The sequence below is a fragment of the Neovison vison genome, chromosome 2 (genome assembly GCF_020171115.1).
Source record: "Neovison vison isolate M4711 chromosome 2, ASM_NN_V1, whole genome shotgun sequence".
NCBI classification, from domain to species: Eukaryota; Metazoa; Chordata; class Mammalia; order Carnivora; family Mustelidae; genus Neogale; species Neogale vison.
In genome coordinates this window covers 204,988,947-205,002,515 of record NC_058092.1, presented here as the reverse complement: position 1 = coordinate 205,002,515, position 13,569 = coordinate 204,988,947, and the positions used below count along the sequence as shown (strand labels likewise).

The 13,569-nt window shown below is 40.8% G+C and overlaps 1 protein-coding gene across 3 annotated transcripts in view; it reads right to left on the bottom strand.

Annotated features, from left to right (window-relative positions):
- PCGF5 (polycomb group ring finger 5) overlaps positions 1–13,569 on the bottom strand; it is a 124,540-nt gene that overhangs the window by 71,590 nt on the left and 39,381 nt on the right. For 2 of the 3 annotated variants that reach the window (XM_044240089.1, XM_044240091.1), the window contains exon 2: positions 1,513–1,801. In XM_044240089.1, coding sequence (XP_044096024.1) covers positions 1,513–1,624 — 112 coding nt within the window. In that variant the 5' untranslated portion in view covers positions 1,625–1,801. Of the gene's footprint in view, positions 1–1,512; positions 1,802–4,102; positions 4,122–13,569 lie in introns of those variants that run through there. The other variant, XM_044240090.1, reaches the window with a different exon arrangement.

The following is a 13,569-nucleotide window of genomic DNA, read 5'->3' as shown; positions in this document are numbered from 1 at the left end:
TCAAACGTCATCTTATCAAAGATGTCAACCCTGACACTCTATGTAAAATAACCCCATCTGTCCTACCTACAGCCCTTCTTTTTTCCCTTTATAGCATTCATCACTATCTAACTTGGCACATGTTTATTATCAGTTTCATAATAAACACTAGAATGTTAAATTCCACTAGAATGTTAAACTTCACAAGAGCATAGATTTTTTACTCTATTTTGTTCACAGTTGTATCCTTTCCGGAATGGATGGTGCCTGGCACACAGTACATATTCAATAAATAGTTGTTTGATGATATTGAACTGGCAAATATTCAGGTTAAATAATGATACAGGGCAATAGTAAATTAATATTTCAAGACCATTCATAGTTAATTGTTAATTGAATAGCATAGGCTGGTAATAACCAAAGGCCATATATATCCCCATCACTTGGAAAGGTTTTCCAAAGTACACACACATGGACCTCACCACCACTGATCCACCACACCGTCTTCTATTGATAGGCTAGGTGACAAAGAAACTTGGTAAGAGTTCCACAGATATGATCATATTAGAACAGAGATTTTCAAAGTTGATCATGCTTCAGAATCACCTAGAGGGCTTACTGAACATAGATTGCTGGGTCCACTCCCAGAGTTTCTGATTCAGTAATTCTGGAGTGGGGCCTGATAATGTGCATTTCTAACAAGATCTCAGGTGATGCAGAGGTTGCAGGGTTTTTGGTCAAAGGGTACAGAATGTCAGTTAAACAGATGAGTAAATCCTAGAGATCCATTGCACAGAATAGCCTATAGTTAACATTACTGTGTTGTATGCTTAAAATTTGCTAAGAGGGTAAATTTTAAGTGTTCATATCACAAAAATAATAAGAGCTGGGAGAAAACTTTTGGGGGTAACAGGTTTATGGCACAGATGTGGTGATGTTTTCATGGGTCTATACTTATCCCTAAACTCATTAAGTTGTATACATTAAATATGTACCGTTTTTTTAATGTCAACCATACCTCAGTAAAGGGACATAAAGAAGCCAATAAACTGAAGTACGCATACCCAAACTAAACCGGGGAGCAGAACAAGTCCTTCAATATACTTTATTTTTAATATTTTTTCCCAAAATCTATTTAGGCTTGGTTTATTTTTTCTTAAAGATTTTATTATTTCAGAGAGAGAGAGTGAGTGTGTGTCTGTGATATACTTTTTTTAAAAATCAAAAACCTAAAATAGTTCAATTTTTAAAAAACTATAACCAATAACAACATGTTTATGATTTTTAGAACATTAAGATTAGATAAAAGTCAACTATTACACAAGAAATAAGAAAAAAATACAAGAAAAATTTCATGCCACTGGTATCCTAATGACAAATTTAATCCTGAATATAAACTCAAAGTTAATGATTCTTGGAATACTCATCGTTTTGAAAGTGAAAATCTAGATATTAAAAAAAAATGTGGTAGTTTTAAGAGAACAAATGTAACCCATAACTTCTGATGGGTAAAGGACATAAAAGACTACTCACAGGTATGGAGGCATTCCGTCACTGTAGTTGGCTTGATCAGGTACCCTTTACAGATGTAGCAGGTGATGTAAGGATTGAAATCTTTCACCAAGTGTTTCCTTTGGGTAGCCATTCGTGGTTAACTAGGCTTTAGTAGTTCAGGCAAAGAGGGGTAGTAAGTGGATGAAGTTTGATCCCAGGAGCTGGTGTGGAGTTCCCAACTGGATGTCCTGAGGCATGAGAACTAACATCCAGATTTATCATGAGATCGCTGGTCATCACTCCTTTTGGTGATTCGGCTTTCCCATATCTGTTTCCACAGTAATTTTAAAAAGATAAGAGAAAAAAGTGTCAAATTCCTCATACTATATTAATAATATATTAGCGGCAAGTGTTACATGCTCCCAATTGGGTGAATGGGTGAACAGAACATGTCTCTTACTATCACATTAATTTGTAAACTTGCTATGATTTAATTCAGGATAACAGATACATCAAATCCTGGAGCCTTCACTATCAACTCTAAAAAAATGACACCCAAGGCGGTTAATTCCAGTTTTGGTAGCTTTACCTCTTCAGTAATGCATTTTAGCTATCTGCTTGACTGCCTTTTTTTTTTTTTCCCAATTTATTTATTTTCAGAAAAACAGTATTCATTATTTTTTCACCACACCCAGTGCTCCATGCAAGCTGTGCCCTCTATAATACCCACCACCTGGTACCCCAACCTCCCACCCCCCTGCCACTTCAAACCCCTCAGATTGTTTTTCAGAGTCCATAGTCTCTCATGGTTCACCTCCCCTTCCAATTTACCCCAAAGCACATACCCTCCCCAATGTCCATAACCCTACCCCCCTTCTCCCAATGCCTGACTGCTTTGTTAGGAGTTCTTACCAATACAAGTTATAAGATTCAAAACTGAAGTCACTATCCTCCCTACCAATATGCTTCCTATTTCCATTTTGTACATCTAGTCAGGGAAATCAAGTTGATGCCCTTTTCTATTCCATCCATAGCCACCCTACTTAAGCTTACTTCTCCACCTGCAGTCCATCTTACATTCTACCAGCTTTATTTTATTCTATCAGATTCGGGTCTTCTTCTCAGAGACTGCCAAGGTCTCCTTTTTACAAACAGAAAGACATTTAAATTCCTTAGCTTTCCATATAAGACCTTCCACAGGCTGACGTTAGCATAACCTTCAACACTTTTCTTTAGGCAAACTGAAAGGATCACTCTCTCACAGTCCATTCTGCATGGGCAATATACTCTGTGCCCAACAAGCCCTCCCTTATTTTGTCTAAATCCTACCTACATCCTTTGAAACCCTTCTCCAAATTTACCCTCAGTGTACTCTCAAGTTTAATCCTTCTATTTGTAACATTTTCCTTTTGATTCATAGTTACATTCATTCTTTAGGTCCTCTATTAGACTACACAATTTCTGATAGAAACTACTCACATTTAGTAAATGTATAACCTAGGCAACGTTACTTATCCTCTCTAAATCCGTTTGTTTAAACTGTAAAATAAAAATAAGAGTGCCAGCTCCCTAAGAGTAGTGAGGATTAAATGAGACCATATACATAAAGCTAGCACACAGTAAAAGCTAAAAGTCATTATTTTTCCCCCAGAAATATTTAGCCTTGTTGGCTGGTAGATGGGATTGTTAAAGAAAAAATAAAGTTTAAAAGGTTTCTCACAAAAAAATGTGTTCTCTGAGAAAACAAGGTATTGATTTCCCAAATTAATCCTATAAACAGGAACTTTTCTCCTATCTTAGCTGTTAACTCACAGTTATAAAGCAAGCGGGGAGGCAAAAGGCATCATTCCACGGACACATCGCCATTAAGAATGTACATGGAATAGGTTCTGCGTGGTACCATCCCACTCGCTCAGGAAAGTTATGCCCAGGGTGTAACATAAAGGGAGCATAAATAACAGCCAAGGGGGTCGGGGTTCTGGTCCTTAGCCCTGTATGACCTTCAGTAAGGCATTTAATACCCGTGCCCGGGTCTCAGCTTCTCCGCTATACATAAGGACTAACGGCCCTGCCTTTTCCACAGGTTTGCCAGGAAGCTCCAGAGCTCAGCGTCTTCTGAAAGAGGAAATGCACGGTCCCGACCTCGGGAGGTATGAAGAGAGTAAGCCACAGAGCCCTGTCGCCAAGACAGTTAAAGGAAGCAAGTACTTGCAGTGACGGGGCGACACGGAACTTTTCGCGTCCTCCGGCGGGACCCGGCGCCACGGCCCCGGACGGTCCGAGCACTAGTCCGACCCGCCCGCCCCGCAGGTGCGCGGGCCCGGGCCGGGAGGACGCGCTGCTCCCGCCCGGCCGGGGCTACGCGTGGGAGGACGCGCCGCCACCCCCGGGGCCCAGGGCCGGCAGCCCGCCGCCCTCTCCGAGCCCGAGGGCAGGACGCGGTTCCGAAGCCCCCGGAGCCCCGCTAGCCACCCCTATCCCCGGCCCCGAGGGGCTCTCCCGGCTTCAGGCAAGGCCGGCCGCGGCAGGTGCCTGGAGATGCCGCTCCCGCCCCGGGCGCAAACTTGCGCTGGGAGCGCGGGGGCGGCCTGGGCCCCTCTGCCGCCTCTCCAGCCCGCCCGGTACCTACCCCGCGGCCGCCGCCGCCGCCGCCACCACCGCTCCTCGCCCGCCAGCGCGCCGGCCTCAGAGGGAAGGAAAGTGAAAGAGAAACAGCGCCCGCCGCGGCCTGGCCGGTCCCCGCGCCCCGTCCGCCCTCCCCCTGCAGGCGGGAGCGCGCCGGCTCCGCGGGGCCACTCGGCTCGGGCCCGATAGGGCGCGGCGGGCCTCGGGGCCCAGGGCCGGTGCCGCCTCCAAGGGCAACTCCACCCCCTTTCAACCGCCGGGGCCGCCGGCCGGCCACGCCCCCGGCCACGCCCCCGGCGCCACGCCCGCAGGCCACGCCCGCCTGCCCGCGCAACTCGCAGGTGCCTTAGCCTCTCCGCTCGCCCTGCTGCCGTGGCTTCAGTGCGACACGTGGCCTTGGCCAAATTTTATCTCGGATCTTCTCCTCACCAACCCTCCCGGTTGTTTTCATCATAACAATGTCTGGTACATTTTCCCTGGTGGGTTTAAAAGCAATGGTCAGTGTTGATAATGAGTCACCCTGCGAAAGTGTCTACTCGGCTGCGTCTTCCCCAAGCCAGTCCCACCTGCACGCAGCGGAGACGAAGACATTCCTTGATTTGCACCTTATGCAAAAATCACTAACGAACTTGCTACTGTGGGGTGGGGGTTGTTGATGACCGTAAGCAAGCAGGAGCATTGTGGCGGGGGCGTGGGGGGGTTGGTGGGTGGGATTATCAGTAGAAAGATAAAGAGTTATTACTATTTGCAAGGTTAAAAACAAACACCCCAGTTCTCTTTCTAGTGGCTTTGAGATCTACAAGAGACCATTCACTGCTAAAGATTTATTCAAAGGCATGCATTAAAGGATTCCTTAACGTCATTCAATCCTATTCTACTGCATTCCAAAAACTTACAAATTTCTACCACAACCTCTGTTTTGCTAAACATTAAATTAGACCTGGTTCTTTGCTTCTTAGAAGACTGCAATCAAGTAATCCTAGGGTGTCAGGCAAATCAGTGTGGTCTCCACCAGTAAAACAAAAGTTAAAACAAATATCCCAAAGGGAATCAGTAAAGGGTGGTTTCAATTTATGTATTAGAGGAAAAGGTGTTGTAATTACATCATTCTGCTTCTGTAGAAGTGAGAGTGGTGGGGGCTGGGGAACTGACAGTACTGGGGCTGGGGTGGAGGATTAATGCAAAGTATTTGTTTTATCTCCTATTGAAAGTAGTCACTATCCTTATTATCAGAGGGATAGATTGTGGAGATGGTTCTAGTGGTAAACCAACAAACCCAACAACCATTGGTCCAGCAACCAAACAGGTGTTCCAAGATCTATTTCAAATTTGAATACATCAAAACAGTAGAGAAAGACATCTTTTAAAAAATATCTAATTTATAGTTATATAGTTAATCTTATGTAGAGGGAACATAACATTTAAAAAATACCATTGCTAATATCACAGCAGGAGCAATAATTTTCTCAAACAGCTTTTAAGGACCACATTTTTACAGTCCTTATAAGAACCATTTTGTAAAAGCATACATGCCAATTTCTAAGCTAGGATCAGCTTCAATAAGTCAAGCACTCACAATGAGCACAGAAAACAAGTTTGGTTAAATGACTTTATAGGTGAAGGGTACTTTCAGATCTTTCATCTCAGAGAAAAAACAGATCAATATGTGAAAAGTCACCGTTTCAAGCAATGGAATACACTACTGTATATACTACTATAAATTGGTATTTTCCTATTTTGCATCTGAACCCATTTAAAAAATATTTTTAAAGAATAACACTTAACAGAGGTCCAATGCGGGGGGCTTAAATGTGATTGGTGATTGATAGTAAGTGGGATTAATCAGCATTCCCTGAGGAAATGAGTTTGAGGATGGATATTAGGAAGGCTTTCCTTAGAAATGGAAGGAGTGAGGAATATGCTAGAGTAGGACCTGAAGACAGGTGTAGAGGGTGCACTGCCATAACCCAGACTGCAGATGGTGGACTTAGGGGTGGGAGAGAGAAACACAGCCTTTGTAAGGAAATCTGTGCCTTGTGTCCCTGGAGGATCTGTAGTAAAATGTTCAGTGGTTTCTCCTTTTCCCTCTTCAGCAACCACCTCACCTGGGAATGCTTTCCAGTAACTCACTTCTCAGTCCTCTGGTTCTGGCGGTGGGGCTGGAACAAACCATAGAAGCCTCAATATGAGAGGGCAGCTCTGATAACAAATCTCAAGTACCAGTGGGGCCCTCAAATAAACAAAGACCTGGAAGCAACTGGATATGCAGGACTGGGGGTGGGGGGGGCAGATAAAAGAATCATAGCTGGGATTCCCCTTATCATGAATCTACTTTAGCCTTCTCATTTTACAAATGTAGAAACCAAGATCCTGAAAAGTGGCAAGTTCATAATCACAGACCTGCTTTTGGTAAAACCAAGACCAAAACAAAGGTACCAGTTCCATAGCATTTACATTTCTCAAGGGAACTTCTTAAGTCCAGGATTTCAAGGGAGGTTGGGTAAGAAACATGTTAACTTGAAAGAAAATAAGGAACAAAGGGAGAGAAGAATGGGTGAAGGGAGAGAGGCAAATAACTGTCTATATGGTATCAAGAAGGAAGCTGCCACTGGGGAGTTCCTACCAAAGAAGCCTAATCCCAAAGCAGTAACTTGTTTCATTTGATCATTGATCCAGACTCTTCCAGGGAACCACAAATGGCTCTTGGTAACTCTTGCAACTACTTGGATCTACCCGTATACCTAACAAACATTTTCATTACTTATATTTTATGTCTAGATTTTTATTTCAGTTAAGGCTGGGAAGGGATAATTCTATACTGAAAAGTTTGCATTCTGTCTTTGGCTAATATATTATCAATGAACTGATGTTTAATAGCATAATGCATAAAAATGGGATTAGAACTTTACATTTCCCCTGGGATATTAAATGAGATGGCTTTTTCATTTTTGTAAATTATTTTATGTACCTCAGTATGCTAGTTAATCTTTTTATACAGAATATCTATAACATAAAATTATCTTCTATAAAAGTCTTCTTACAGAGATTTTAGAAAATAGTAAAATTTACAGCATTCCCCTGGGCCCAGATGTATTTATTTTATAGCCATGGATATGACATCTCAAAACCTATGACTACCTAAAATCGGTGATGGAGGTATGAGAAGGGAACAGAACTGAAGTTCCTCCAATCACCCTCAGCCATGTCTCTTTTTCTTGTAATGCACCTCTCCCCTATAATCAATAATTCTCAAGGACTCTCTCTACTAAATGTCTCTTGAATCCTTCCACTTAACCTACCCAGGTTGAGATTACTATTATCTCTACCCTCCATTACTTCAATGAATTCTTAGCTATAGCTCTTATCTGTACAACCATTCCTTATAGCACAACCAGGGGACTTTCTAACTACAAATTGGATCATGCTGTTCCCCAGCTTAAAAACCCCTGCTCTTAGGTTGATGCTCAAACACTTAATAAGCCCTTTCCAGATCCCCATCATGTCTATAACCTTTCTCCTGAACTCTATGCTGTAGCCCTAATAAACATTTTTACCCTCTAGCTAGAAAGATGAGTCTTCTTTCTTTCAAAAGCGCATCCTGTCCCAACTTCCTTACCCCTCCCCACACTTGCTAAATCTGGTCAACCCTTGTTTATCCTTCAGTTATCTGACAATATCAAAGGCTACCTTCCCAGACACCTTGATGTTTTTGAAGAGCTTCTTTGATATACATATACCACACACATACATAACAACTCAACTTACTCTCTCAAGTCCCACATCACACTGTCTTGAATTGACTGGTTAACCTCCTACTAGTGCATAAGCCCAGGTGACCCATGGCTTGATTGTGCTTCACTAGCAGAACAGATGATAAAATGGTAAGCGTTTAAATAAATACTGGCTGAAAAGCTGAATATTTGCATGCGCTCTAAGACATATTCGGTGTATTCTTTGTCTGGTTTCTTCTTGGAGGGATCTTTCCAAAGATATGTTAGGCATAAGCCCTGCAATCTAGGACTACTAATTAAAATCACAACAGGGAATAGAGACTTATCCACAGGAAACAATTATAGAGCAATACACCAAATTTATTAATAAAGTATTAAATGACAAAAACTCCAGCTGAAGGAAGAAGTGCTACTGATGGTAAAAAAATTAGCCCTACATGCTCAAGACTCTGCCAGTAATAAAGACTGCAAGGGAAAATACTAAAAGCTATGGAGATGAAAAATAAATGGGAATGTCAGAAAAAAAAAGAGAAATTAAGTCAATATACCTAAAAGGAAGTACAGATAAATAGCGTTAGGTAGAGGGACAAGATTAGTCTATGAAAGACTGTGCAACTAGCTAAATAAACATTTTAAAGTGCCTTAAGTACATTATGCTAAAAAGACAGACTAACAAAACTTGTTTTTTCCCCCCCTCTTTTGAGAAGCAGAAAAAACTAGCTGTATTTTCTTTACTGCAATTTCAACAGTTGGCTGGAGCAAGTTCCATTTATACTGGAAGAACAGAGAATGTAACTAAAATAGGTACAGACTATAAGGAAAAACTGCATTTACTCCCATCACTCCCATCATCAGGGCTGTGGATACTTTAAAACATCATGACAAAACCACAACTGTTATTTTGGGAGGTCAGATTAAATCCTTCAGGATCACCAGTGGACAAATGACTGACATGCAGAAACTAAGAATATTCCATCAAATTTGAATGTAGATGATTCTAAGTTAGGAGTGATTATAGAAAAGTTAGGGAAAAAAGCCGTACCAAAAAAAGATGTGAAATTCAAATGGGGCAAGTGCAATATAAAAATTTAGTGACATAAACATTCAAATACCAGAGGAGACTAGGCACATGATTTGAAAAAGTCGTCATTTTATAGGTAGCTGTGGTTTAGAGGAAGGGACACTGGACCTAGAAAGAGAACCTGGTTTTCGGTCAGGGCAAGTCACTTAAGCTCCCTTGGCTTCATTTTCTTTTTATGAAAACTGAGATTAATGTTACCTTAATCACTAGTCTTTTCTTTCTATATTTGTGTTTTATTATAATGAGCATATAATGAGCATATAGAAGATTAAATGAGGTAAGTTTTTTTTTTAAATTATCAGCTGTAAAGGACTATAAAAATATAAGGTTTAAGTGTCAATCCTGTAGACCCCCAGCAGTCGAATAGTACCTGGTAATCCTGTACCACCCACCAGAGGTCCTGGATGCTGAGAGAGTTTACAGGATGAATGAGACACTCCAGGCAAGGCCATGAATCTAGGACACAGCATAAAGTAAGGCATGCAATGGTCACCAAGTATTCCTTCCTCTGGACTCAGTATTTATCACACCCAATTTTTAAAAAGATGGGAAAACCTAAGTATTTCATACTAAGCAATTCAAAGACACACAAAGAAAACTAATTCCCCCCAAATGTGTAGTAATCTGGGTTAGTTCAACATTGCAGAAGTGTGTGTTAAATCTTTATTTACTCCCCTCAGATGAAGGGGTAGCAGAAACGTAATGTTTTCCATTAAAATGCAAAATCTCTGGGCACAGTCACAATCAAGTCCTCACGAACCATCTCTGGAGCTAGGGGCTCCTCGCTCACCAGGATTAGTAGACTTCTTAGTCTAAAGGAAGGGAGAGAGGCCAGGGAAGGGCAGGAGGCTTTAGTTATGACTTAACACTTTAGCAGGATATTAACTGTAACACTTTGCTGGCTGGGAGGTCCAGGAACCAGCAGGAGGAAGGCAAGTGTAACTGAAAGAGGAGGAGAGCAAAGCACCAAAGACAACCTTCTCTCTTGAACTTCACAATTCTGTCTTGGATCAAAACAAACCAAACCAAACCAAGAAAACACTCTTGAAAACAAAAAGCAAATTAGTGTGTGTTCATATGGTCTTCAACTATTTACACTTAACGACTAAGATACTGATTACTTTGTGTTCAGGTTTGCAGGAAAACTAAGAGAACACAGGCCTAAATTAAAGCAGGGCAACATTACTTATGAGGTAGATACTCTTAATTCTTGGCCTTCAGGGTGATAAACCCCACAGAAGTTTCAGAAGTTATGATAACTTGTCTGTGATAGTTCAAGAAGAAAGAAACAGTATTTGTCTTCAATGGGTTCTTCACTTCTGTCTGTTGTAAAGGGTTATCCCAGCTGACTTGGAAAAGATCCTACCACTTACCAAAACCTCCTAATAGATTCTTGATGAGAAGCTGAAAAAAGCACTAGCATCCAAGCATCTTAGAACACATGATGAAGGAGAATACAAAATGGTTCATAGAAAGTGGTTATAATAATAAAATAATATCTTTGATATATTAAAAAACAAAAGTGGTTAACAGCATAAGCTCCATGAAGACAAGGCTTTTATCATTACTGTTGTATCCCTTGAATCAATTCTAAAACATAACAGGATCTCTGGGGTGCCTAGGTGGCTCAGTTGGTTAAGCGGCTGCCTTAGGCTCAGGTCATGATTCCAGGGTCCTGGGATCGAGCCCCTCATCGGGCTCCCTGCTCAGCAGAGAGCCTGTTTCTCTCTCTCCCTCTGCCTGCTGCTCTGCTTACTTGTGCTCTCTACCTCTCTGTCAAATAAATAAATAAAATCTGTCAAATAAATAAAATCTTTTAAAAAATTAAAAAAAACAGGATCTCATTAAATATTTGTTGGAATAAATGAATGAACAGATGAACAAGCAAATAAATGAAATCTGACTTTGCAGTCAAGACTGCCAATGTTCAAGTTCTGGTACAATCTCTCTCTCTCTTTTTTTTTTTTATTTGACAGAAAGACAGAATGAGAGAGAGAGAGAGAGATCAAGAGCAGGGGGAGGGGCAGAGGGAGAAGCAGACTACCCACTAAGCAGGGACCTTCCCATCCCCACCCCCCATGTGGAACTTGATCCCAGGGCCCTGGGATCATGACCTGAGCCAAAGGCAGACACTTAGCTGACTGAGCCATCCAAATGCCGTGGGCACAGTCTCTTACTGGCTATATGTCATAGGGCAAAGAACTATTCTGTCTCTCAGTTTCCTCATAACCTAAATGGATATAATAAAAGTACGTATTTCAGGGGGGGTTAAGGGGATTTTAAGGAGATAATACCAGCAATGCACTTAGTACACTTAGTAAGCAAACAACACTGAATTCATCTTGAGAATTTCGTATCCGTATCCTTCCCCGCTATTTGGACAAAAGAGCAATAAAACAAAAGACATAATTTAAGGCCCAATGACAAACAAATACTTAGAACAAATGCATTAGTATGATCTACTTGCTTTGAGGATGTATGTACAGGCAACACTGAGTCACCTAACTTTCCTGACAGTTGCCCTTTCTTGCCCTGTAAGAATTTTAAAGTAAGGTTACTTCTAAGAATGAGTAAAATATGAAAATCACAACTTAAATTACTCAAGGTGAAATCAAGAAATAGGATGCACAGAAATCTAAAGAATTTTATGAACACTCAAAATTCCAAATGAGTGACCTAGGGATAGTCTTAGGGAGGCAGAACTGAAATGTGACAGTAAACTAAAACATAATCAGTTATATTTTATCCCATCTGGGTAGCTTTATGCAAATAGAAAAAGAATGATGAGCAAAGGGCAAGATGTGAGCTGTGCATAGGCAGCATTGTCTAGGACAGGGAGACACTGAATTTGGCAAATTTTGAACTAGTCACCAGCGAAGTATGCTCTGAGCCTACCCATCATTGGTTCATGAGACTTGAATTATCATCCCTCATCTTTGACTCTGATTCCAATGACCACAAAGTTACTTTCTGAGTATTCATTTGTGTTCCCTTATACCAAAATTCTGGAAGCAAATACCTTAAGTGCGAAATTAATATTTGCAACTATTCTACTATAAATTTTAAGATCTTTCTTTTTTTTTAAAACTGTAGCTGACTAATACTATGACACTACTGAATTCCTTCGAAAAAGGTAATAAAATGTGCTATTTTAAGAGCTGAGAATATTAAGTTTATCAGTTTCTTTGGGCCAAGTCAAGTGGTAAATAAGTCAGGGAAAAGGCTAGAATTTTCTTGGTTCTGTAAAGCACATTTCCTTCAATTAAGAAAAAAATTTGGATAAGCTAGTTACAAAAGGACAGGCATTGTATGGTTCTACTCAAATGAAGTATCTACAGTAGTCAAATTCATAGAGACAAAAAGTACAATGGTGGTTGCCAGAACTAGGGATAGGGGGAGTGGAGCGTTAGGTTACTGGGTATAGAGTTTCAGTTTAGGTTGGTGAAAAAGTTCTGAAGATAGATGGTGGACATGGTTGTACAACAATATGAATGTATTTTTTTTGTAAGATTTTATTTATTTGACAGAGGGAGATCACAAGTAGGTAGAGAGGCGGGCAGAGAGAGAGAGAGAGGGAAGCAAGCTCCCCGCTGAGCAGAGAGTCCGATGTGGGACTCGATCCCAGGACCCTGAGATCATGACCTGAGCTGAAGGCAGCGGCTTAACCCACTGAGCCACCCAGGCGCCCAATATGAATGTATTTAATGCCAATGAACTACACACCTGAAACATGGTTAACATGGTAAAATTTATTTTATGTATATTTTGCCATGATAAAAAGGAAGAAAACGCTTCCTTTTCTAAAAAGGAAAAGAAAATCACAGCAAACAGTTAAGACCATTGGCAAATTGGCTCATGACCATTCATGAGCCTTGGTCTACCCATCTATGACATTGCTTTAGACTTGGGATACATGATCTCTAATGACCCTTAAAGTTCTTCAATTATGGGTTTTACAATTTGGAAGCATTACCCAGAGCAGGGGTTGGTAAATTTTATCTGTAAGGCTTATATGGTAAATATTTTAGGCTTTGTGGATCACATGGTTTCTGTTTTAACTCCATTCTGCCCATATAGGGTAAATCTGCCCAAAACAACACATAAACAAACAAATGGATATAGCTGTGTTCCAATAAAACTTTATTTAAGAAACAGGTGGCAAACTAGATTGGCCTTTGGGGTATTATTTGCCAATTCCTGATCAAGAGCATATCTCTGTGAACATGTACAGATGATATCCAATAAAAACTTTCCTGTGTCCTAGGGTTGAAAACTTCTACAATCCCAATAAGCTCTTGTCTTAGTGTAACACCTTAACTTTATGATTTCTATTTTCCAGGCAACGAATAGAATAGATAGAATGGCTTAACTACCGTCATCATCACCACCATCATCATCACTATCATCATCGAATAACTCAGACAGAAATGATCTTTCATTATTTAGAAGCTAAATATAATCTGATCTTTCTCCTACATCACAATGGAGAAAGTCTGGCAACAAAGAGGAAAGGAATATTAAATAAAAACATTCTCTCCTGTTTGCTGAAGAGCAGACTTAGTCTCTCACCTCCGACTTCAAGACACTGTATAGTCCCAGCGGCATTTAAAGAGAAAGTATTTCCCCATTCTACCTGGGATTCTAGAGTGCTAATCTAAG